General features: G+C 65.7%; 4 protein-coding genes across 9 annotated transcripts; 1 reads left to right on the plus strand and 3 right to left on the minus strand.

Moving 5' to 3' along the window:
* Window positions 1–205: 205 nt before the first annotated feature.
* Window positions 206–3,469, minus strand: LOC129198392 (HLA class II histocompatibility antigen, DM beta chain-like). The gene is made up of 6 exons (XM_054807657.1): window positions 3,322–3,469; window positions 1,310–1,591; window positions 747–1,031; window positions 541–660; window positions 399–434; window positions 206–318 (listed from the first exon to the last, which is right to left on the minus strand). Exons 1-6 carry the CDS (start codon window positions 3,362–3,364, stop codon window positions 308–310), a joined length of 777 nt encoding a protein of 258 aa, XP_054663632.1. The 5' UTR covers window positions 3,365–3,469; the 3' UTR covers window positions 206–307.
* Window positions 3,470–3,954: 485 nt separating this feature from the next.
* Window positions 3,955–5,676, minus strand: LOC129198394 (HLA class II histocompatibility antigen, DM beta chain-like). The gene is made up of 5 exons (XM_054807665.1): window positions 5,560–5,676; window positions 5,190–5,471; window positions 4,598–4,882; window positions 4,400–4,513; window positions 3,955–4,286 (listed from the first exon to the last, which is right to left on the minus strand). Exons 1-5 carry the CDS (start codon window positions 5,630–5,632, stop codon window positions 4,015–4,017), a joined length of 1,026 nt encoding a protein of 341 aa, XP_054663640.1. The 5' UTR covers window positions 5,633–5,676; the 3' UTR covers window positions 3,955–4,014.
* A 607-nt stretch (window positions 5,677–6,283) lies between these two features.
* Window positions 6,284–10,735, minus strand: LOC129198399 (class II histocompatibility antigen, M alpha chain). Its single transcript, XM_054807669.1, has 5 exons — window positions 10,592–10,735; window positions 8,729–8,989; window positions 6,676–6,957; window positions 6,474–6,599; window positions 6,284–6,372 (listed from the first exon to the last, which is right to left on the minus strand). Exons 1-5 carry the CDS (start codon window positions 10,665–10,667, stop codon window positions 6,368–6,370), a joined length of 750 nt encoding a protein of 249 aa, XP_054663644.1. The 5' UTR covers window positions 10,668–10,735; the 3' UTR covers window positions 6,284–6,367.
* Window positions 10,736–12,730: 1,995 nt separating this feature from the next.
* BRD2 (bromodomain containing 2) lies at window positions 12,731–21,792 on the plus strand. Of its 6 annotated transcripts, none has more exons than XM_054807662.1 (12): window positions 14,045–14,935; window positions 16,338–16,638; window positions 17,720–17,857; window positions 17,940–18,081; window positions 18,208–18,416; window positions 18,521–18,892; window positions 18,994–19,122; window positions 19,206–19,460; window positions 19,579–19,751; window positions 19,978–20,288; window positions 20,376–20,498; window positions 20,628–21,791. In XM_054807662.1, exons 1-12 carry the CDS (start codon window positions 14,907–14,909, stop codon window positions 20,756–20,758), a joined length of 2,313 nt encoding a protein of 770 aa, XP_054663637.1. In that variant the 5' UTR covers window positions 14,045–14,906; the 3' UTR covers window positions 20,759–21,791. The 6 variants fall into 6 exon arrangements, with proteins under 6 accessions (XP_054663635.1, XP_054663633.1, XP_054663637.1 ...); XM_054807661.1 differs by having other exon boundaries at window positions 14,047–14,935; window positions 19,540–19,751; window positions 20,628–21,790; XM_054807663.1 differs by lacking the exon at window positions 14,045–14,935 and adding an exon at window positions 17,154–17,251 and having other exon boundaries at window positions 16,499–16,638; window positions 19,540–19,751; window positions 20,628–21,790.
* Window positions 21,793–21,995: the final 203 nt, after the last annotated feature.

A 21,995-nucleotide genomic window follows, 5' to 3' on the forward strand; every position in this document is an offset into this window, starting at 1 on the left:
GTGTCCTTCGTGCCCAACATCGCTTGTGCCCGGCAGTGCCTGTGCCACATGTCCCTTGTGCCCGGCATCACTTGTGCCCAATGCACGTGTCACCGCTCGTACCCGGCCCCACTCGTGCCATGGGGTGTGTGTGGGGGTGTGTGTGTGTGTGTGTGTGTGTCCCCTGAGTGGGACACCACGGGTTCCCCCGTACAAAACCACCCCGTTGCCACGCAGCATCTTTATTGTCGGCACCGCAGTGTCACCCCCGGCGTGACGGTGACACGGGGGGGCCATTGGGGCCGGGAGGTCAGGGTCCTGGGGATCCTCAGATGCTGCCTGGGGGGGACACGGGGTGGCAGAAGGGGTGACATGCCTCTTGGGGACAGGGGACAGGGATGGGCTGGATGTGCTGTTACCTGCAGGGTAGTTGTCTCCGGGGAGGGGAGTGTAACCTGCAAGAGGGAGTAGAGGGGGTGAGGAGGCTCTGTGTCACCCCAGGCCACTGTCCCTGTCCCCCCCCGGCCACTGTCCCCATCCCCGTCCCCCCTGAACGCTCACCTGGTGCCGGTGGCCTGGCCCGGTACTGGTAGAGGCCAGCGATGAAGGTGCTGAGCCCCAACACCATCAGCACGGTGGCCATGGCCACCTTCACCATCAGCCCTGGGGACAAGCCAGGACCTGTGGGGACATGGTGAGGGTGAGCAACGACGTGGTGAGGACCTGGGTGTCTGGGTGGGTGTCCCGTTCCCCCCCCCCCGACTCACCCCAGTCCTCCAGGAGGGGCTGGTCCAGGCTGGCGTGTTGCACCGAGCACGTGAAGGTGTCTCCAGCCACCGGGGCCACCATCAAGGTGACCTGCGCCTGGTAGGTCCAGTCACCGTTGGGGATGGCAGAGATGGGGGGGTGCTCACCGGGGCCCACGATGTCCCCGTTGTGCAGCCAGATGACAGTCACCTCGGGGGGATAGAAGCCCCAGACGTGGCAGGTGAGGAGGACGGGCGCCCGGGCGTTGCCCGACTTGGAGGGGATGATGCGGGCTTGGGGTGGTGCTGGAGCGGGGAGGGGGGACGGTCAGTGAGGCCCCTCCCCACCCATGCGATGTCCCCATGTGATGTCCCCGTGCAACATCCCTCTGCAATGCTCCATGCAACATCCTCGTGCAACATTCAATGCACCGTCCCCATGCAATGCTCCGTGCAACACCCGCGTGCAACCCCCATGCAACATCCCCGTGCAACACCCCACCCCACACCGTACGCCACGTCCCCGTGCAAAGCCCCTGTGCACGATGCCCCTGTGCAAAGCCCCTGTGTGCCGCAGGGCTCACTCCGCCGCATCGCCGTCTGGGCCCAGAATTGGGGGGCCAGGTCGTCACAAGCCTGACGCCGGGCTTCGGCGCGCTGCACCCAGGCGGTGTTGTTGTTGAGGACGGCGGCGAGTTGGGTGGCGATGGGGCGGAGCAGCCCCCAGTCACAGGGGACGAAGTGCCGGGCGTCGGGGTCGTAGCAGACCAGCGGGTTCTTGTTGAAGACAAGGGAGAACTCGAAATCCAGCACGGAGCCGTTGGCCGCCAGCGGGCAGGAGCTGGCCACGTGCACCAGGAAGGCGCCTACGAGGGGGACGCGGGGGTCAGTGGCATCTCCTGGGGAGCCTCTGTCCATCCCTGTGTCTCCCTCATCCACGTCCATCAGTCCTCATCCCTCCATCTGTTCCCCAGCTGACTCCACCCCTCCATCCGTCCTCCTCCCTCCATCCAACCCCAGCCCTCCATCCACCTTCATCCCTTCATCCTCCCGCTCTGAGTCCACTCCTCCAACCATCTCCATCCTCCACCCCTTCCACATCTGGCCCCATCCTTCAATCTGGCCCCACCCCAATATCCTGTTCCACATCTGGCCCCATCCCTTCATCCATCTCCATCCCTTCATCTACTCCCCATCCATTCCCCATCCCTCCTCCTTCTGACCCCAACTCTCCATCTGTCTCCATAACCTCCATCTCCATCCCTCCCCATCCCTCCATCCCTCCATCCCTCCATCCCCATCCATCTTCATCCTTCCATCCCTCCATCCTCATCCCTCCATCCATCCCCACCCATCTCTCTCGCCCCCATCCCCTTGCCCCCAACTGTCCCCCATATCGTCCCCCCATGTTCCCCCCCACTTGGATCAATTCCCAATCCCCCCACAAAGTGTCCCGGGGTCCCCATGGGGTTACCCATCATCCATGAGGTGACCCCCCCGAGCCCTCCCCACGGGGTCACCCAACAGCCTTGGGACATTGACAGAGACCCCCCCCAAACCATCTTCAGGGGTAGAACCCCCCCAGACTGTCCTTGGGGTCCTATGGAACTGAGAACCCCAAGATTGTCCCTGGGATCCTGCAGAGCCCCCCCAAACTATTCCTGGGGTCCTGCAATACTGAGCCCCCCAAACATCCAGCAGGGATGAGACCCCCCCAGCTGTCCTCTGGGTCCCGTAGGGCAGAGCTCCCCCCAGAATCATCCCCAGGGTCCCAAAGGGCTGAGCCCCCCCAAACCCATCCCCATGCTCCCAAAGGGCTGAGGCCCCCCCAGACCGTCCCCAGAGTCCTGTGGGGCTGAGCCCCCTCCAGACCATCCCTGGGGTCCCGCAGGGCTGAGCCCCCCAACCCATCCCTGGGGTCCCATGGGGCAGAGCCCCCCCCAAGACAGTCCCCAAGGTCTTGCAGGGCTGAATCCCCCCTAAACCAGGGCTGAGTCCCCCCCCCCCCTCGAAACCCATCCCCTTGCTCCCAAAGGGCTGAGCCCCCCCCCAAACCGTCCCCAAGGTCCCACAGGGCTGAGCCCCCCCAAACCCATCCCCTTGCTCCCAAAGGGCTGAGCCCCCCCAGACTGTCCCCAGAGTCCTGTGGGGCTGAGCCCCCCCCAAACCATCCCTGGGGTCCCGCAGGGCTGAGTCCCCCCTAAACCAGGGCTGAGCCCCCCCCCCAAACCCATCCCCATGCTCCCAAAGGGCTGAGTCCCCCCAAACACCCCCTTGGGTCCCACAGGGCTGAGGCCCCCCCAGACCATCCGTGAGGTCCCAAAGGGCTGAGCCCCCCCAAACAACCCCCTTGGGTCCCACAGGGCTGAGCCTCCCCCCAAACCACCCCCTGGGGTTCCACAGGTCTGAGCCCCCCCCAGACAGTCCCCAAGGTCCCAAAGGGCTGAGCACCCCCCCCCCCAGACCATCCCTGGGGTCCCACAACGCTGATCCCCCCCTCAACCCACCCCCGGGGTCCCACAGGACAAAGCCCTCCCCCTCCCCCCAATCACCCCCAGGGTCCCCAATCCCTCCCCCCCCCCAAACGCAGCCCCACCTGCCCCCTGGGCACCCAGGGCCAGGCCCAGCAGCACCAGCATGGTGGGGTGGGCACAGGGGTGTCCAGCTGCGTTCTGTCCCCCGGCCACCCGCCTGCACCCCACGGCCTGGCCCCGGCCCCCCGCACCCCATCATGGAAGCGGGGGGGGGGGGGGTGGCCATCGGGCACCCAATACGGGCCCGCACCGGACAGGCGTCACCGGTTGCCGGAGCAGGATGCCCGGGTGGCTGCCACCGGCGGGACATAGCATGGCAGCTGGGTGTCACCCCGGTTTGTCCCCACGCTGCCACCCCCCATGCCAGAGGTCACCATCCCAAGGAGACCCTGCTGTGACCCCCTCCAAAGTGGGGTGAGGACCCAGGCAGCTGCACCCCAGGGGTCCGTGTGTGTCGTCCCCCCCGCCACCGCCAACAGCCGCTTCCGTGTGTAGTGCTAACCCCTCCCCCCTCCCAGTAACCCCTCTGCCTCCAAACTGGGAGCACTGGGAGCCCCCCACCCACCCATGGACAAAGCCGCTCAGGGATGGGGATCACAAATGTTTTTATTTGGGGAGGGGGGCTGAGGGGTCCCCCCTAGACCGGAACCCCCCGGCTGGGTCCGTGGGGGGGCCCCAGCACCCCGAGCCCCACGTCTGCTGGGGGTGGGGGGTGTCATGGAGCGGGGGGAAGGCTCTGCCCCAGGGCTGGGAGCTCAGAGTTGGGTCACGGCGTAGTCACGCGTGGCCATGGGGGGACCAGGACTGGGAGCATGGCCAGGACTGGGACCAGATCCAGGACCAGGACATGAACCAGGATGTGAACCAGGACCAGATCCAGGACCAGGACATGAACCAGGACCAGGATATGAACCAGAACCAGATCTAGGACCAGGACCAGATCTAGGACCAGGACAAGAACCAGGACCAGGACAAGAACCAGGATCATGATATGAACCAGGATCAGGATGAGGACCAGGGCCAGGACCTGGCAGACATAAGAAGACGAGTTAGGGACACCCCTAATTCTGGTGGGTGCCGTGTTCCCCAGCGTGTCCCCCCCACGTGCCACACACGTATGTCCCCACACGCGTCCCTCACCTGGAGCCTGCCGGCAGTAGCTGATGGTGCCAGTGGTGAAGACCACCAGCCCCAGGGTCATTATCACTGCTGCCACAACCACCTTCACCATCAGCCCTGGGGACAAGCCAGGACCTGTGGGGACATGGTGGGGGTGAGCAACGACGTGGTGAGGACCCAGGGGTCTGGGTGGGTGTCCCGTCCCCCCACACAACTCACCCCAGTCCTCCAGGAGGGGCCGGTCCAGGCTGGCGTGTTGCACCGAGCACGTGAAGGTGTCTCCAGCCACCGGGGCCACCATCAAGGTGACCTGCGCCTGGTAGGTCCAGTCACCGTTGGGGATGGCGGAGATGGGGGGGTGCTCACCAGGGCCCACGATGTCCCCGTTGTGCAGCCAGATGACGGTCACCTCGGGGGGGTAGAAGCCCCAGACGTGGCAGGTGAGGAGGACGGCGTCGGGGGTGTTGGGGAGGGGGACGGGGATGATGCGGACTTGGGGTGGCGCTGAGATGGGGAGGGGACAGTCAGCGCCAAGGACGGTCCCCTCCCCACCCCGCGTGGTGTCCTGTGTGGTGGCTGGTGTGACGCCTTGTGCAATGTCCCCATGCAACGTCCTGGTGCAACGTAGCTGTGCATTTCCCCGTGCAATGTCCCCGTGCAATGTCCCCATGCAACGTTCCCTACAATGCCCCATGCAACGTCCCCATGCAACACCCCTGTACGCTCCTTGTGCACCGTCCCCGTGCAAGCCCTGTGCAACACCCCGTGCAACACCCGTGCAATGCCCCGTGCAACGCGCCGCAGGGCTCACTCCGCCGCATCGCCGTCTGGGCCCAGAATTGGGGGGCCAGGTCATCACAAACCCGACGCCGGGCTTCGGCGCGCTGCACCCAGGCGGTGCCGTTGTTGAGGACGGCAGCGAGTTGGGTGGCGACGGGGCGGAGCAGCCCCCAGTCGCAGGGGACGAAGCGCCGGGCGTCGGGGTCGTAGCAGACCAGCGGGTTCTTGTTGAAGACGAGGGCCAAGTCGAAATCCAGCGCGGAGCCGTTGGCCGCCAGCGGGCAGGAGCTGGCCACGTGCACCAGGAAGGCGCCTACGAGGGGGACGCGGGGGTGGGCAGGGTCCCCAGGGGTCGGACCCCCCCCAAACCTGCTGCACGCCCCTGTCCCCCCACATCCTACCTGCCCCCCGGCAGCTCAGCACCAGCCCCAGCACCCCGAGCACCCACATGGGCGGCGGTGGGTGCTGGTGCATCCGGCACGGCGGGTGAGCTCCAGCCTCTCCCTGCAGCGCCCGACCTTCATTCCTGCCACCGGCCCGCTCCCTCCTCCTCCTCCTGCTCCTCCTCCCCAGGGCTTGTCCCCAGGGATTTGGCCCCGGGGATCCCACGTCACCGGCGATGGGCGGCGCAGGGCTTCTCCCCGAGGGGACTGTGCCCCAGGGCTGGGCTTGGCACCGTGGGAATCGTGCGTGTCCCTTCCCAGTGGGGAAACTGAGGCACGCCTCTTGGGTGTGGCTCTCTGGGGAGTGCAATCCTGCTGCACCCCAACAGCAGAGAGCAGAGAAGCCACCACCACGTCCTCCCTGTGGCCAGCTGCTGCCCTTCCATCCTTTGGCAGTGGGGAAACTGAGGCACGACCCTTGGGGATAGCTCTTTGGGGGGTGCGATCCAGCTGAACCCTAATATCAGACAGCAGAGAAGCCACTGCTGCAGCCACCTCCTTCCCTATGGCAGTGGGGAAACTGAGGCACGACCCTTGGGGACAGCTCTTTGGGGGGCGCGATGCAGCTGAACCCCAATATCAGACAGCGGAGAAGCCACCACAGCGTGGGGTGGGGGACAGACGAGGACACAGGGTGCAGCCACAGACGAGGAGTTTAATCGCTGAGGGGGGGAGGGAAGGGGGCTTATTCCCACCTTCTCCCCCCCCCCCCGCCGCCATCTTCACTCCTGCACCGAGCGGCGCCGGCCTCTGCACTGTCCTGTGCTCAACCTGGGCGGGGGACACAAGAGGGGATTTGGTGACAGTCCCCTCCTCACCCCCCCTCATCACACCCCCCTCACCGGGGGGACACCCCAGCATCCGGGCCGTACCGTAGGCGCTCCGGCGCGCTGCCAGGATCATGGCGATGCCGAGCAGCCCCAGGAGGATGCCCAGAGCCATGGCGGCACCGCACAGCGCCGTCTCCAGCACCTCGGAGGGGTCGGGGGTTTGGGGCACTATGGGGGGACACGGGGGGGGTCACCGCCAGCCCCGATGTCTCCCCAGCAGCCTCATCCCCGTCCCCACGCTCACCCCAGTAGGCAATGACGGAGGCGTTGTCCCCTTCACGGGTGACCATGCAGGTGTAGACGTCACCGGCGTTGGGCGTTACCGGCAGGTAGGAGAAGCGGATGAAGGCCAGGTCGGCCGTGGGGGTGTAGTGGGTGTGGGTGACCCCTTGGGTGACAGGGACCCCGTCCAGCTGCCAACTGATCTCCACCGCCGGCGGGAAGACGTTTCCCACCATACACACCAGCGTGTTGGGTTCACCCAACGCCAATGGTCGCACCGGGAAGATGTCGGCCACTGGGATGCCTGAGACGGTCAAGAGGGGACAGGGTGGGATAGAATCCATCAAAGGACCATTTTTGGGGGGGAAGGGACCTCTGAAGGTCATCTCCTCCCTCAGCAGGGGCATCTTCAACCAGCTCCTGTTGCTCACAGCCCCGTCCAGCCCGACCTTGAGTGGTTCCAGGGATGGGGCATCTTCCACATTCTCGCTACGGCATCTCACCACCCTCAGCGTAAAGAATTTCTTCCTTACATCTAACCCAAATCTACCATTTTTAGCTTCAAACCATTCCCCCTTGTCCTAGCGACACTTTTTCTCCCACCAAGTCCTTCTCCGCTCTCCAGCCCTTCATCCCCCAGCCTGTCTCCTTGTTCGGGATTGCCCCGACCCGGGTGCAGGACAGAATCCCAGAATCCCAGACTGGTGGGGGTTGGAAGGGACCTCTGGAGATCATCTAGTCCAGCCCCCTGCTAGAGCAGGATCACCTCGAGCAGGTTGCACAGGATCACGTCCAGGCAGGTTTTGAATCTCTCCGGAGAAGGAAACTCCACAACCTCTCTGGGCAGCCTGTCCCAGTGCTCGGTCACCCTCAGAGTGAAGAAGTTTCTCCTCATGTTCAGACGGAACTTCCCGTGTCCCAGTTTGTGCCCGTTGCCCCTTGTCCTGTCACTGGGCACCACTGAGAAGAGTCTGGCCCCTTCCTCTAGACATCCGCCCTTTAGATAGTTATTAGCATTGATGAGATCCCCTCTCAGTCTTCTCCAGGCTAAACAGCCCCAGCTCTCTCAGCCTTTCCTCAGACCAGAGATGCTCCAGGCCCCTCAGCATCTTTGTAGACCTCCGCTGGACTCTCTCCAGTAGTTCCCTGTCTGTCTTGACCTGGGGAGCCCAGAACTGGACACAGAATTCCAGATGTGACCTCACCAGGCCAGAGCAGAGGGGGAGGAGAACCTCCCTTGACCTGCTGGCCATGCTCTTCTCACTTCCCGTGTTCCAGTTTGTGCCCGTTGCCCCTTGTCCTGTCACCGGGCACCACCGAGAAGATTCTGGCCCTCTCCTCTATCCATCCACCCTCCGGGTCCCTCACCATTCTCACAGCCCTCCACTGGACTCCCTCCAGCAGTTCCCCATCTGTCTTGACCTGGGGAGCCCAGAACTGGACACAGAACTCCAGACATGGCCTCACCGCGGGGAGAAGAACCTCCCTCGACCTGCTGGCCACGCTCTTCTCAATGCCCCCCAGGACACCATTGGCCTTCTTGGCCACGAGGGCACACTGCTGGCTCATGGAGAGCTCGTTGTCCACCAGGACTCCCAGGTCCTTCCCAGCAGGTCAACCCCAACCTGTACTGGTGTCTGCAGTTGTTCTTCCCTAGGTGGAGCACCCTACACTTGCCCTGGTTGAACTTCATTTAGTTCCTCTCCAGCCTGTCCGGGTCCCTCTGGATGGCATCTCATCTTTCTGGGGTATCAACCACCCCACTCAACTTGGGGTCACCTCCAAACTTGCTGAGGGTTCCCTCAATCCCACCATCTGTGCTACTGATGAAGCTATGGAACAGTACTGATCCCAGTATGGACCCCTGAGCGACACCAGTGGTCACTGGTCTCCATCTGGACATGGAGCCATTGACCACAACTCTCTAGCTGCCACCAACCACCCAATTCCTCATCCACCTAACTGTCCACCCAGCTGATTAAGAGACGAGGACGTTGTGGAGGACCACGTCAAAGGGACGATGGTGGCACGCAGTGGGCAGGCCCGGGGCCCACGTTGTCCACCACGTCACCTACCCTTTGACTCCGGCAACAGGCCGGTGAGCGGGTCGGTGAGGTCGCGGCGCACGTCCTGGCAGAGCGTGGCGTCGAGGAGGAGCTCGGTGGGGGTCTCCAGGGCCGAGGGCCACGGGGGGATGTCGGGCAGATTGGGGGTCCAGCGGGAGCCGGGGAAGTCGAACCAGAAGAGCTGGTCGGCGTCGAAGGCCAACGCCAGCCCCAGCGAGGGCATGGCCGGCTGGCAGAAGAGCACCTCGGCCAGGGTGTGCGTCGGCGGCTCTGCAGGCAGGGCGGGGGTGAGGGCAGGGGTACAGGCAGGGCGGGGGTAAGGGCAGGGGTACAGGCAGGAGGGTGCCTAGCACTGCCATGGCACAGTAAGGGCAGGGGTACAGGCAGGGCGGGGGTAAGGGCAGGGGTACAGGCAGGGTGAGGTCCAGCACAGGCACGGTAGGGGCAGGGGTACAGGCAGGGGTGTGGGCAGGGTGGGGGTAAGGGCAGGGGTATGGGCAGGGTGAGGTAAGGGCAGGGGTGCGGGCAGGGTGGGGGTAAGGGCAGGGGTACAGGCGGGGGGGTGTGGGCAGGGGTAAGGGCAGGGCTACAGGCAGGAGGGGAGTAAGGGTGGGGGTAAGGGCAGGGGTACAGGCAGGAGGGGGTCCAGCACAGTCATGGTGGGGGTAAGGGCAGGGGTACAGGCAGGGGGTACAGGCAGGGGGTGCGGGCAGGGGGTGCGGGCAGGCAGGTGCCCAGCACCACCACAGCGGGTGCAGGCAGGGACACACGTCTGCATGGTGGGCAGGGGCCAAGGGCTGTGCACGGGCACAGACGCGGTGCACGTTCTGCACACACACGCTCACTGTGCAAGGACACGCACGCTCTGCGCGCACACTCGTTGCTTGCGCGCGCACACAGAGCGTGCAAGGGCACATGCTCTGCGTGCACACACTCACGGCGTAAGGATACACGCTCTGCGTGCACACTCATCGCACGTGCGCACGCTGCGTGCACACTCATTGCATGTGGGCACACGCTGCGCACGGACACACTGCACGTGCACACGCTCCAACACACACGTGCACTCTGCATGCACACACTCACTGCAAGGACACACACACACACGGTGCTTGCACGCACCGCGCGTGCACACAAACTGTGCAAGGGCACACGCTCTGCACGCACGTGCATTCCATGTGTGCACAGCGCATGCCCACAGCACAGTGCACACACACGCTCTGCACATGGACATACAGTGCACACACGCACACACACGTACTTTCCGCTAGTGCACAGCCTCTTGCACTAGTGCACAACCCCCCCTTGCACCCTCTCCCCATTCACTAGTGTATCCCCCACCCCACGCACAACCCCTTGCACGAGCGCACACGCCCTCCTGCTCACACTCACACCCCTTGCACTAGTGCACACACAACCCCATGCACAGCCCTGTGCCTTAGCACACAGTCCCTTGCACTAGTGCACAACCCCTCCTTGCACCCCCCTGCCCCGTGCACTAGCGTGTCCACCACTGCACGCGCAACCTCTTGCACTATTGCACCCTCCTTCCTGCTCACGCACCTCGTGCACTAGTGCACACAGCACACCACGCGCAACCCCTCGCACTATTGCACACCCCTTGCTTCTCACGCACCCCGTGCGCTAGTGCATGCAGCACACCACACGCAACCCCCACACTATCGCACGCCTCCTCCCGCTCACGCTCACGCCCCGCGCACTAGTGCACACGCAACCCCACGCGCAGCCCCTCGCACAAGCGCACGGCCCCCACCATCGCGCCCCCGCCCCACGCAAACCCCCTCGCACCAGCGCACCCACCCACGGGTGCCCCCACCCACCCAGCAGCGCCGCGGCCCCGTGACCTCCTACCGTCGGTGACGGCGGCAGCCAGGGCCACCCAGAGCAACCCGGCCACAAGCATCCCGCTCCCGCCCGCAGCACCCATCCCTCCGACACCCGGCACCCGGTGGGTGCTGCCAGGTGCCGGCACCGCGGCCTGGCCGTGACGCCAATGGCCGGGCCCCGTTCCCTCCCGTCACCCGTTGCTGGGGAGAAGGACCTCGCACGGCACCCGCGTGCTGTGACAGAGCGGATCCCAGCGTGGGGCAGGGTGCTCCCCTCTCCCCGACACCCACCCCATGGGGATGGGATCCCCCCCCCTCCCACGGAGACCCCCCCACCCCCCCCCACCCCACGGAGACCCCACGCTCCCGGCACGGCGGTTACAACCGCTCGCGTTCGTTAGCGTGGCGCCGCCGCGATGCAATTAATAACCGCCCCCCCCATCAATTAGGGGGGACCCCCGGCCTGGGTTTTGTGTGTGTGTGCGCGTGTGTCCCCCCCCACCCTGCCCCGGGTGCCGCTGCTGCAACCGGTGGGGACGTGGCGCCGGCGGTGACGGCACGGGGCGCATCTCGCACGCTGCAACGCCCCGCAGCCTTCCGCTGCGCGTACTGCATCTGCTGCATGCACTGCTTCCGCTGCATGCGCTGCGCCCACTGCACGCGCTGTGCCCGCTGCACCCACTGCATGCACTGCGCCCACTGCGCCCGCTGCACCCGCTGCATGCACTGCGCCCGCTGCCCGCGCTGCACCCACTGCGCCTGCTGCATGCACGCAACACCCTGCCGGTGCATGCGCTGCGCCCAGCGCAACACCGTGCACCCCCATCCCTGCACGCCACGCACCCGGCGCACCCCCATTCCTGTGTGCGCTGCGCCCAGCGCGACACCGTGCACCCCCACCTCTGCGTGCGATGCACCCGGGGCACCCCATCGCTGCATGTGCTGCACCCTGTGCACCCCCATTCCTGTGCGCTGCACCCAGTGCAACACCGTGCACCCCATCCCTGTGTGCACTGCACCTGTGCACCCCAAATCCCTGTGCAACACCGTGAACCCCATCTCTGCGTCCTATGCACCCGGGGCACCCCCATTCCTGTGTGTGTTGCACCCAGGGCACCCCATCTCTGCATGTGCTGCACCCTGTGCACCCCAAATCCCGTGCGTGCTGCACCCTGTGCAACATCGTGAACCCCATCTCTGCATCCTCTGCACCCAGGGCACCCCCATTCCTCTGTGTGTGGCACCCAGGGCACCCCATCCCCACCTGCAATGCACCCTGTGCAACACTGTGCACCCCCATCTCTGCACGTGCTGCACCCTGTGCACCCCCATTCCTGTGCACTGCACCCAGTGCAACACCGTGCACCCCGTCCCTGCGTTTGTTGCACCCTGCACACCCCAAATCCCGTGTGCGCTGCACCCCGTGCAACACCGTGAACCCCGTCTCTGCATCCTATGCACCCAGGGCACCCCCATCCCTGCATGCCACGCACCCAGTGCACCCCCATTCCTGCGCGCTGCACCCTGTGCACCACCCCGCACCCCATCGCTGTGTGCCGTGCGCCCTGCGCACCCCCGTTCCTGTCTGCTGCACCCTGCGCGACACCCTGCACCCCATCCCTGCGCGCACTGCACCCAGTGCACCCCGGCAGGGTGCACTGCACCCCGCTGCACCGGCCTTGCACCCACTGCAATCGCTGCACCCGCCACGGTGTCGTGACGCTGCTGCAATCCCGGGACACTCCCGTGGGTGCCTCCGCCTCCCGCCATACCTGACACCCCCACGGATATAAGCGGTGCACCCCTGCAATGCCCCGCACCCCCGTGGACGCACCCACTGCACTGCCACGGACCCCCGTGGGTGCACACACACACACAGCCCCCCCCCCCCGGGGCTGCAGCAGGCCCGCAACGCGCATGCGCGCCGCCGTGCCCCCCCACTCCCCCCGCGGGGTCGGCACTAGGACCCCGCGGAGTCGCGCGGGCCCCGCTGGGCGGGGAGGGGGGCATGAATGGGGCCGTGGGAGCCGCGGGGGTGCCACGTGACGGCGGGGAGCCAATCGGGACGCGGGTGACGTAGCGCGTGGCTCCCTTTTCTGCCCTGGGATGTTTTTTTTAATCTTTTTTGCCCCCAAACTGGGGCTTTTTGGGGCGGGAGGCGGGGGGGGGGGCGCGGAGCGGGGGCGGATGAAGAGGAACCGGGGACGAAGGTCGCGGCCCCGCGTGGGGGCGGCTCAGGTGAGTGACGGGGGGGGGGGGGCCGACCTCGCCCTTCCCCCCCCCCCACGGAGGAGCGGGGTGGGGGGGAGGTCACGTGGCGGTGGCGAGCTGTCAGTCAAGCGTTATCCCGCCCCCGCGGCGGCGCAGCGGCCAATGGGCGGCGAGAAAGGCGGTGACGGGCAGGTGGGGCGGTGGGGCGGGGCGGCTTTGTGCGCGGCGGCGGGGGCGGCGGTTTGGGGCGAAAAGCGCCATGTTTGGGTGTTCGCGCGGGGGCGGCGGCGGGCAGGGCCCCAAGTGCTGTGTCACGGCCTGGGGGGGGGGGGAGGGGAGAGACCCACCCGTGTTCTGCGAGCTCGTGGAGAGGGGGGAAGCCAGGACCACCATCACCCACCCCACCCCCCCGTGGGTGGGGGGCGAAGGGGGTTGAGGCATCCCCTGGGGCCACCGGGGTCGTGGCGGTCGCCGTGGGGGTGAGCATCTTCCCCCTTCACGGTTGGCGTGGGGGTCCCGGGGCCGGCGGGGCCCTCCCCCCTTTCCCCCCCCCCCCCCCCCACGGTGTGTGCGTGGGGGGGGGGAGGAGGGGAGAGCACCCGCGGATCGGGCCCCAGCGGGGGCTGGCGATCACAGCGGCGGCCTGTTCGTGGGGGTTGGCGCATCCCCAGTGTCGTGAGGGGGGCTTGGCGCGCCCCGTGGGGACCGGCGGACGCGGGGGTAGCCAGGTGCGTGGCCGGGACTTGGGGGGGTGGGGGGGTGTGTGTAAGGCGAGGCGCGGCGGCTTCGGTATTACCGGGCCCTGATGCCCGTGGGACCCCCGCGAGGGGGGTGAGGACGGGTGGGGGGGTTCGCCCCGGTGCCCGGCACCGCCGGGGGTGGCGGGGAGGCGGCGAGGCCTCCCGGGAGCGCCGGGCTCATTGTCCGCCCGCGGTCGCCGCCGCCGCCGCACAAGATGGCGCCTCCCGGCCCCGTCTTCCCCCCCATCCCCGCCGCGGGGAGCGCGACAACAACCGCCAACGGCCGGTTCCGCCCGCTCTTCCCGCCCCTCACGTGACCCGCCGGCCAATCGCTTCGCAACGAATGGCAGCGTCGGCCAATGGGCGCCGATACCGCCGGCTCCGTCGGGTGAGGCGCCGGGCGGAAGGGCGGGAGGGGAGGAGAGCGGCGCGGGTGACTGGCGCGTCGCGTTGCCAATGGGACAGGCGCGCCGGGCGTGCCTCCGCCCAATGAGGCCGCGGTGGGGCGGGGAGGGGCGGGTGAGTGATGTCAGCGCCGCCACCGCCCAATGAGGGGCCGGCTGCTGTCTATATAAGGGCGGCCGGGGGCAGGCCGAGAGGCGCCATTTCGCTGGGACGAAGGACGGAGCGGGTCGGGCCCGGTGCGCGCTGGGGGCGGCCCCAAACCGGATCCATCCTCCGCCGGGCGGCCCAGCCCCCGCCTCCGCGCTCCCGGAGGGCTCGCCGGACCCTCCCCGGCCTCCGTAGCGACCCCTGCCTGCGGCCAGCGGCGAGGGGGCCCTCCTCCCCCCCCCGCTCCCGCCCTCCTCCCCTCAGGGAGCCAAGATGGAGCCCGGCCGGTGATCCCCGGTACAATCCGCTGTCATCCGCCTCCCGGACCGCCGCGGCCCGTCTGATCCCCGGCCTCCGCGGACGCAACCGGCACTCAGCGACGCGGCGAGGCTTGTATTGACCGGATCGCGCAGGATTTTGGGGCCCGGAGGGGGCTCCGAAGAGGGGACCCCCCCCCCTCCCGCCCCTACATACCCCCGCCCTCCAACTCCCCGCCGCCATTTTCTCCGCGCCCGTTCATGTGAAGGCCGGTGGATGGTCCCGCACCGCCGTCGCTCGCCGCCGCCGCGCCCGGCCGGAGGAGCTGCTGCCGCCGCCGCCTGAGGCCCGCCCCGCCCGGCCGCGCCCTGCCCGGGGGAGGGGAGGGGGTGCCTGGCTCGTCCCCCCTCCCCGTTGCTCGGTGATGCGCTGACGGGGGGGGGCCCCGCCGGGCCGGTACCGCCGAACCGTTCGCCGGGCAAAGTGGGGGGGTCGTCGGAAGAGACGGCGGCGGCGGGAGGAGGAGGAGAAGGAGAAGAAGGACGGCCGGGACCGCGGGCCGGGCACGCAACCGCCGGCATGTTGCAGAATGTGAATCCCCAGAGCAAGTAGGTACCGGCGCCGTGGGGGGGCTGGGGAGGGGGTGTGGGTGGGTTTGGTGTCACGCGTGGGTTGTAGCGTTGACACGACCCGTGGGTGTAGCCTGGGGTTGGCCGGTGTTGTGGGGTCGGGCTGCGTCCCCTCTCTCGTGAGCTGGGGACGGACAGACAGACCACAGGAGCAGCCGCTTCCCGCCTACGCCGGTGGGGATGGGGTCTCGCCTTCCTCCCCACTGCACCCGGCGTGACCCTGTCACCGAGGGCCACCGCGTCCCCCTCCCAGTGCCCTCCTTGGCACTTGAGCCGTGCCCTTGGCAGCTCTGGAGCCCCAGGGAAAAGTCCCGCTTGCGCCAAGCGCTGACAACACGGGTGAGGCCAGCGGACGCTGGGTGACAGTTGTGAAGGCCCGTGGGTGACAGTCACCTGTGGGTCAGCTGAGGGCAACGGGGGGGGATCACATTCCCCCCCCCCCCCCCTCGAGTTCTAGGTGTGCAAGAGGTTCAGGGCTTTGGGCAGGAGCTGCCTGGAGAAGGAGCAGGGGCTGGGTTTAGCAGCTGCGCACGCTCTGGAAACCTCCCGAGCCTTCGTGTCAGTGTCCCGGGGGTCCCCGGTGCCACCGTGGTGTCTTCTGTGGGTATTTCCGCATCTCCTACTGTTCCTCGGTTGGTGGTCGTTACCATAAAAGACTGGGTTTTGGCCTTAAAATGATGTGAGAGTTTGTCATGGCTGCGCCGCCTCCCTTGGGACTGTGGGTCCCCCGAGTCCTGTCCCATCCCTGTGTGTGGTGTTGGGTCCTTGCGACCAGGACGGTGTCGAGCCACCCGTGATCTCGACCCCTGCGTTGACATAATGGTACAACCGCGCCGCGGGGCTTTGCCGTGTCCCTCAAATCCCGCCGGAACTCCCGGCTGTGGCCTCAGAGAACGGGTCACACCGGCGGTGTCACCGTCGCCTCGACGCACATCGGCGCCGTCACCTCCGTGCGCGGCCCCGCGGGTTGGCTCTTTGTTCGAGGGCGAGCCTGGACCCACGCCAAGCTCGCTGCGCCGGCGCGGACGGCTCTCCCGGCACCGGCAGGGAAACGTGCCCGTCCGACGGCAATTAACGGGTGCAGCCGGAGTTCACAGCTAAATCCCGCCCCCCCCCCCCCAAGGGGAGACACACGATGGGAGCTCACCCACCTCCTGGGGAATCTGATCATCTCCCTCCGCCACGCCGTAACCGAGCGCGGCGACATTCCCACCCTTAATCGTGGCTTTAGGAGCAGTCGGCTCCTTCTAGGGGTTTATCCTGGGAACCCCGCGGCCTAGCCCCGGTTAGGTGGGGTTGTTTTTCTTCTTCTGGCCAAGGCGGTGGTGCGGCACCCCGGCGCGGAGCTGCCCCGCTAACCCTGTCTCTGCTCCCCTTTCAGGATTCTGGGGGAGGGCAATGCCGGGCTCATGGGCCTGGCGACGGAATCGACCCCCGGCAAGCGGATCCGCAAACCCTCGCTCCTCTACGAGGGCTTCGAGAGTCCAACCATGGCGTCGGTGCCGGCCCTGCAATCCCCCCAGGCGAACCCGCCTCCGCCGGAGGTTTCCAACCCCAAGAAGCCGGGTCGGGTCACCAACCAGCTGCAGTATCTGCACAAAGTGGTGATGAAGGCTCTGTGGAAGCACCAGTTTGCTTGGCCCTTTCGCCAACCCGTCGATGCCGTCAAGCTGGGCCTGCCGGTAACGAGCCCCGCGGACGGGTGTGGGAGAAGTTATGGCGCCTGGGGCGTGCGCGAGTGTGTCTGTGTGTGTGTCCCCCCCCCTTCCTCGCTCCCCCAACGCCGACGCGTGCAGGCAGGGGGTGTTAGGCAGATATATTGTTAAATTCGGTGCTGCCTGACCCCGGACGTGGTGCGTGTCCCCCCCCTTCCCCAGCCTGAGAGTGCCAGGGCCGGCGCCGTCCCCCTCCCGGGGGCTCCACCACAGAGATGCAGCCGCAGGTGCCTGGGCTGTGCTGTCCTCACCCTCTCCTGGGGGGGGGCCTAATCCATACCGGCCCCCCCCCCCGACCTCCGCACACCTCAGCCCCTTGTAGGCATCCAGGCTGGTCCTGGGGACGTCCTCAGAGCAGCTGCCACCCCCCTCCCCTTGTCCCGATGTCCCCTACAAAGGTATGGATGAGGTGACGCAGCCGCTCTAGAGGTAACCCGGACGCTTCCCCACCTAATCTCTTGTGCCCTGAATGCGTTTTGCAGATTCCCATCCATGAATTTGTAGAAGACATCCTGTGACCCCAATATTAAACGCCAGCCCCCCCGTGCACCTGTGGCGCCCAAGGAGTTAAAGCCCGGAGGTAATTTCCACGTAGGTTTTGCTCTTAAACTTAGCGTTAGCTTCCCCGAGCCCCGTCCCACCTCTCGTGCGGGACACGCGCGCCCACCGGACACCAGGATCCAACTGTCCCCGTAGCGTAGGCTCCCCCCCACCCTGGCAGAACCGGCTGCTCCCCAGGCACGTAGGGACCCTCTCGCCCCCGTGGGCAAAAGGGGGACGGTGGCACTCTCGGGTGGGGACCAGGTCCGGAGGTGTTTCTTGAACCCCTACACACCCCCTGCCTGCGCTTGGGCGACGAGTGAGAGCTGGTGTGTGAGCGGGACGCTTGGCCCCCATCGCGCTTCGCGTCGGTCCCGGCTGTGACACGGGTGAACCGACGATTTGCCGGGTGCCGAGCGACCGCGGGACTGGGGAGGCCGGGCGCGGGGGGGACGCGGCGCAGTCACCGGTGCGCCCCTGACCACCAATCGCGTTGTTTTGTCGGCAGGACTACCACAAGATCATCAAGCAGCCCATGGACATGGGGACGATCAAGCGACGCTTGGAGAACAACTATTACTGGGGAGCTGCGGAGTGTATGCAGGACTTCAACACCATGTTCACCAACTGCTACATCTACAACAAGGTGAGAACGGCGCCGGTGCTGCCGACGAGTCCCGTGGCACCTTCCCGGCGGATTCTGACGCTGCCTCGGGTTCTCCCTGCAGCCCACGGATGACATTGTGCTGATGGCCCAAACCCTGGAGAAGATTTTCCTGCAGAAGGTGGCCCAGATGCCACCAGAAGAGCAGGAGATCGTGGTGCCGGTGGCCAAGAACAGCCATAAGAAGGGAGCGTCCCGGGCAGCAGGTAACGGTCGCGTGGGGTGAGATGGCTGGCGGGTTAGGTGGGACCTCAGGGGTTGGATGGGGGCTCCCCGAGACTTGGCATCCCCCCGCCGTGGCATTAACGGGGAGGTTTCTCGTCTCGGCCCAGCGCTCCTGGCGGGACTCACAGCTGCTCAGCAAGTGCCGGCTGTCTCCTCCGTGTCCCACACCACGGTCTACACCCCAAGCCCCGACATCCCCACCACCATAGTCAACATTCCCCACCCATCCGTGATCTCCGCTCCGCTCCTCAAGTCGCTGCACTCCACCGCCCCGACCGTCCTGGCTGCGCCCGCTCCCACCCAGCCCGTGGCCAAGGTAGGACGAGGGTCGGCTTTGGCGTGGGGCGGACTCCGTGGGTCCGGTTCTTTCTTTCCCCCCGCAGCCTCACGTGTGGGTCTCGTCCTTTTTTCTTTTGACAGAAGAAGGGAGTGAAGCGGAAAGCGGACACCACCACCCCCACCACCACGGCCATCATCGCCACCAGCGGGGAGTCCTCGCCCTCCGCCACGCTGCTTGAGGCCAAGGCGGCCAAGATCCCCGCGCGTCGGGAGAGCGGTCGTCCCATTAAACCCCCAAAAAAAGATTTACCGGATTCGCAGCAGCACCAGACGTCCAAGAAGGGCAAACTATCGGAGCAGCTCAAGTACTGCAACGGGATCCTGAAGGAGCTGCTCTCCAAGAAGCACGCGGCCTACGCCTGGCCCTTCTACAAACCCGTCGACGCCTCGGCCCTGGGGCTGCACGACTACCACGAGATCATCAAGCACCCCATGGACCTCAGCACCATCAAGGTAGGGAAGGCTTTTTTTTTTTTTGGAGGGGGTTCTGTGGCGTTCCTGTCCCGCGTAGTGGGTGTCCGGCAGCTCCTGCTCACCGTTTCTTCTCCCCGCAGCGGAAGATGGAGAACCGGGATTACCACGACGCGCAGGAATTTGCCGCTGACGTCCGGTTAATGTTCTCCAACTGCTACAAGTACAACCCGCCCGACCACGACGTGGTGGCCATGGCCCGTAAGCTGCAGGTGAGCGGCGTGGTGGGGGGGGTGTTTGTGTGTCCCACCGTGCCGTCCCCCCGCCTCCCGCGCTGACCCCGCTCCCCTCGCAGGACGTCTTCGAGTTCAGCTACGCCAAAATGCCGGATGAGCCGCAGGACGCCAGCCCTCCCTCGGTATCGGCCCCTCTTGCCGGCACCCTCTCCAAATCCTCCTCGGAGGAATCCTCCAGCGACGAGGATGAGGATGATGAAGATGACGAAGACGACGACGAGGACGAAAGCAGCAGCGAGAGCTCATCGGAGAGCGAGGAGAGCTCTGACTCGGAGGAGGAACGCGCCAACCGTCTGGCCGAGCTGCAGGAGCAGGTGAGGGCCGGAGAAGGGTCCGTGCCACCTCCTGGGCCCGCTCCCCACGCCCGCCTCACCCCCCTGTCTCCCCCCACAGCTGCGGGCCGTGCACGAGCAGCTGGCTGCCCTCTCGCAGGGCCCCGTTTCCAAACCCAAAAAAAAGCGGGAAAAGAAGAAAAAGAAGAAATCGGAGAAGCACAAAGGTCGAGGAGGCGACGAAGAGGCCCGGGCGCGGCAGGCCCAGCTCCGTAAAGCCAAGAAAGCCGGCGGTGGCGGCGGAGGGACGGGCGGAGGCGGCGGCAGCTCCAAGTGAGCGTGGTGCTCGGCGCGGCGCTGGGGTTTGGGTGGGTGGGGGGGGGGCGCAGGCAGCGGCCGTGATGATTCTTTCCCCGGCAGAGCGACCGTGGCGAGGAACCGATTGGAACAAGCCAAACCCCGTCTGAGCGCTGCCGGCCCCCGGGGAGGGAGTTTTGGTGATTGGGGGGGGGGGAGGAGGATTTTGCGGCTGACGCCGCGGCGCGATCTCTCCCAACAGGAACTCAAAGAAGGCGACGAAAGCGGTGTTGCCGCCTCCGCCGGCGCTTTACGATTCGGAGGAAGAGGAAGAGAGCAAACCCATGACCTACGATGAGAAACGTCAGCTCAGTTTGGACATCAACAAGCTGCCGGGCGAGAAGCTGGGCCGGGTGGTTCACATCATCCAGTCGCGAGAACCTTCCCTGCGCGATTCCAACCCCGAGGAGATCGAGATCGATTTCGAGACCCTCAAACCCTCGACGCTGCGGGAGCTGGAGCGTTACGTCCTCTCCTGCCTGCGCAAGAAACCCCGCAAGCCCTACAGCGAAAGTAAGCGGTTCTTGGGGTCGCGCCTGGAGGGTTTTGGGGGTGCGCCGAGCCCCAATTTGAACCTCCCTCCCCTGCTTCTCCCCGCAGCCATGAAGAAGCCGGTGGGGAAAACGAAAGAGGAATTGGCGCTGGAGAAGAAGCGGGAGCTGGAAAAGCGGCTGCAGGACGTCAGCGGGCAGCTCAACTCCACCAAGAAGCCCCCAAAGAAGGGTGAGTGCCCGGCCGGCGACGCGCTCCCTTCCTTTCGCCCGCGTCGGCGTGGTTAAATTAAACCTTTGCTCCCGTGTCACTGGGGTTTTTTTTTTTTCTTTTCGGTTTGGTTTGGTTTATTTTTTGCAGCCAGCGAAAAACCGGAATCTGCTCAGCAAGTGGCCGTATCCCGCCTCAGCGCCTCCAGTTCCAGTTCGGATTCCAGCAGTTCCAGTTCCAGCTCCTCTTCCTCGGACACCAGCGATTCGGATTCGGGTTAAAACGGTCGGAGCCCCCCCACTTCCTCCCGCTCCCCCCCTCCTTTCTCCCACCGCGGTGCTCACCGACGTCAGGGCGGGTTCGGAAGAGGCTCTGCGGGATCGGACCCAGGTGAACCGGACTGAGGGGCCTCCACCCGGCAGGCAGAGCCCCCCCGCCCCGGGACACGGGGTGGGTGGGGGGGCTGCGGGGGAACCCCCCCGCCCCCCTGCCTGAGCCAAGGGCCCCCCCCCTCGGGGTGCAGTGGGGAGGGGGTGGGGGGGGACCCCAGTGGTTACAGGCCGGAGGCGTCGCCACAGGGCGGGAAGTTGGGGGGGTGGGTGGGGTTGACCCTCCACCCCCCCCCCCCAGCAGGTTTTACTGTTTGTTGGTTTTGGGGTGGTTTTTTTTCTTTTTTTTTTCTTTTTTTTTTTTTTGTTTTTTCCCTGACTTGCGGGATTTTTTTCCAAAGGGGAAAAGTTTGGGGTTTTTAAGAAAAAGAAATTTAAAAAAAAAAAAAAAGAAAAAAAACACAAAAAAATTAAAAAATCTTTTAAAAAGAAAGGAGGAAAAAAAAAAAAAAAAAGCCCCTGGGGGGGTTGAGAGTCCCGAGTTTGGGTTTGTCGTGGGGGCACTCGGCTGGCCCTTCCCCGCCCTCGCCCACCCCCCCCCTCCCCCGGGGGGGGGCAGCAGCCGCCGCCCTCCCCCTCCCCTCGTCCATGGAGGATTTTTAATTTATTTGCGCTGCGTCGTGCTGGCGGGGGCCCCGGGACGCGCCTTGTACATACCCCCCCCAGACGATCAGGGCAGCATGTTCCCGCGCGGGGCAGGGGGGAGGGAGGGGCCGCCTGTTTTTTACGTTGACTGTATAATTTTTTTCTACTCGTTTTATTTTGGTTTTTGGTTGGTTTTTTTGTTGGTTTTTTTTTTTTTCCCCTTTCACACCCCCCCCCCCCCTTCCTTTAGACCCTTAGAGCTGTGTTTTCATCTTATTGTATGTTTCGAACCTTTCGATTCTTTAACATGTAAATAAAGAAAATACTATTCGAGTGGAGCTGAGCTGCCGTCCTGCTGGGGGGGGGACGACACGCATCCCATCGTGGGTCCTTGGGGGGGCACACAGCTCTGGGGAGATGGGGGACAGTTTTGGCCCCCCGTCCCTACCCCTTCTTGACCAGTTTGGGGGGAGGCAGCTGTGGGAGGATGGGGGGAGCCCGGCTGTGGATTGGGGGGCTGGTGGGGGGGTGTGGTGTGTGTTTG

This window comes from Grus americana, chromosome 32, assembly GCF_028858705.1.
Source record: "Grus americana isolate bGruAme1 chromosome 32, bGruAme1.mat, whole genome shotgun sequence".
Lineage (NCBI taxonomy): Eukaryota > Metazoa > Chordata > Aves > Gruiformes > Gruidae > Grus > Grus americana.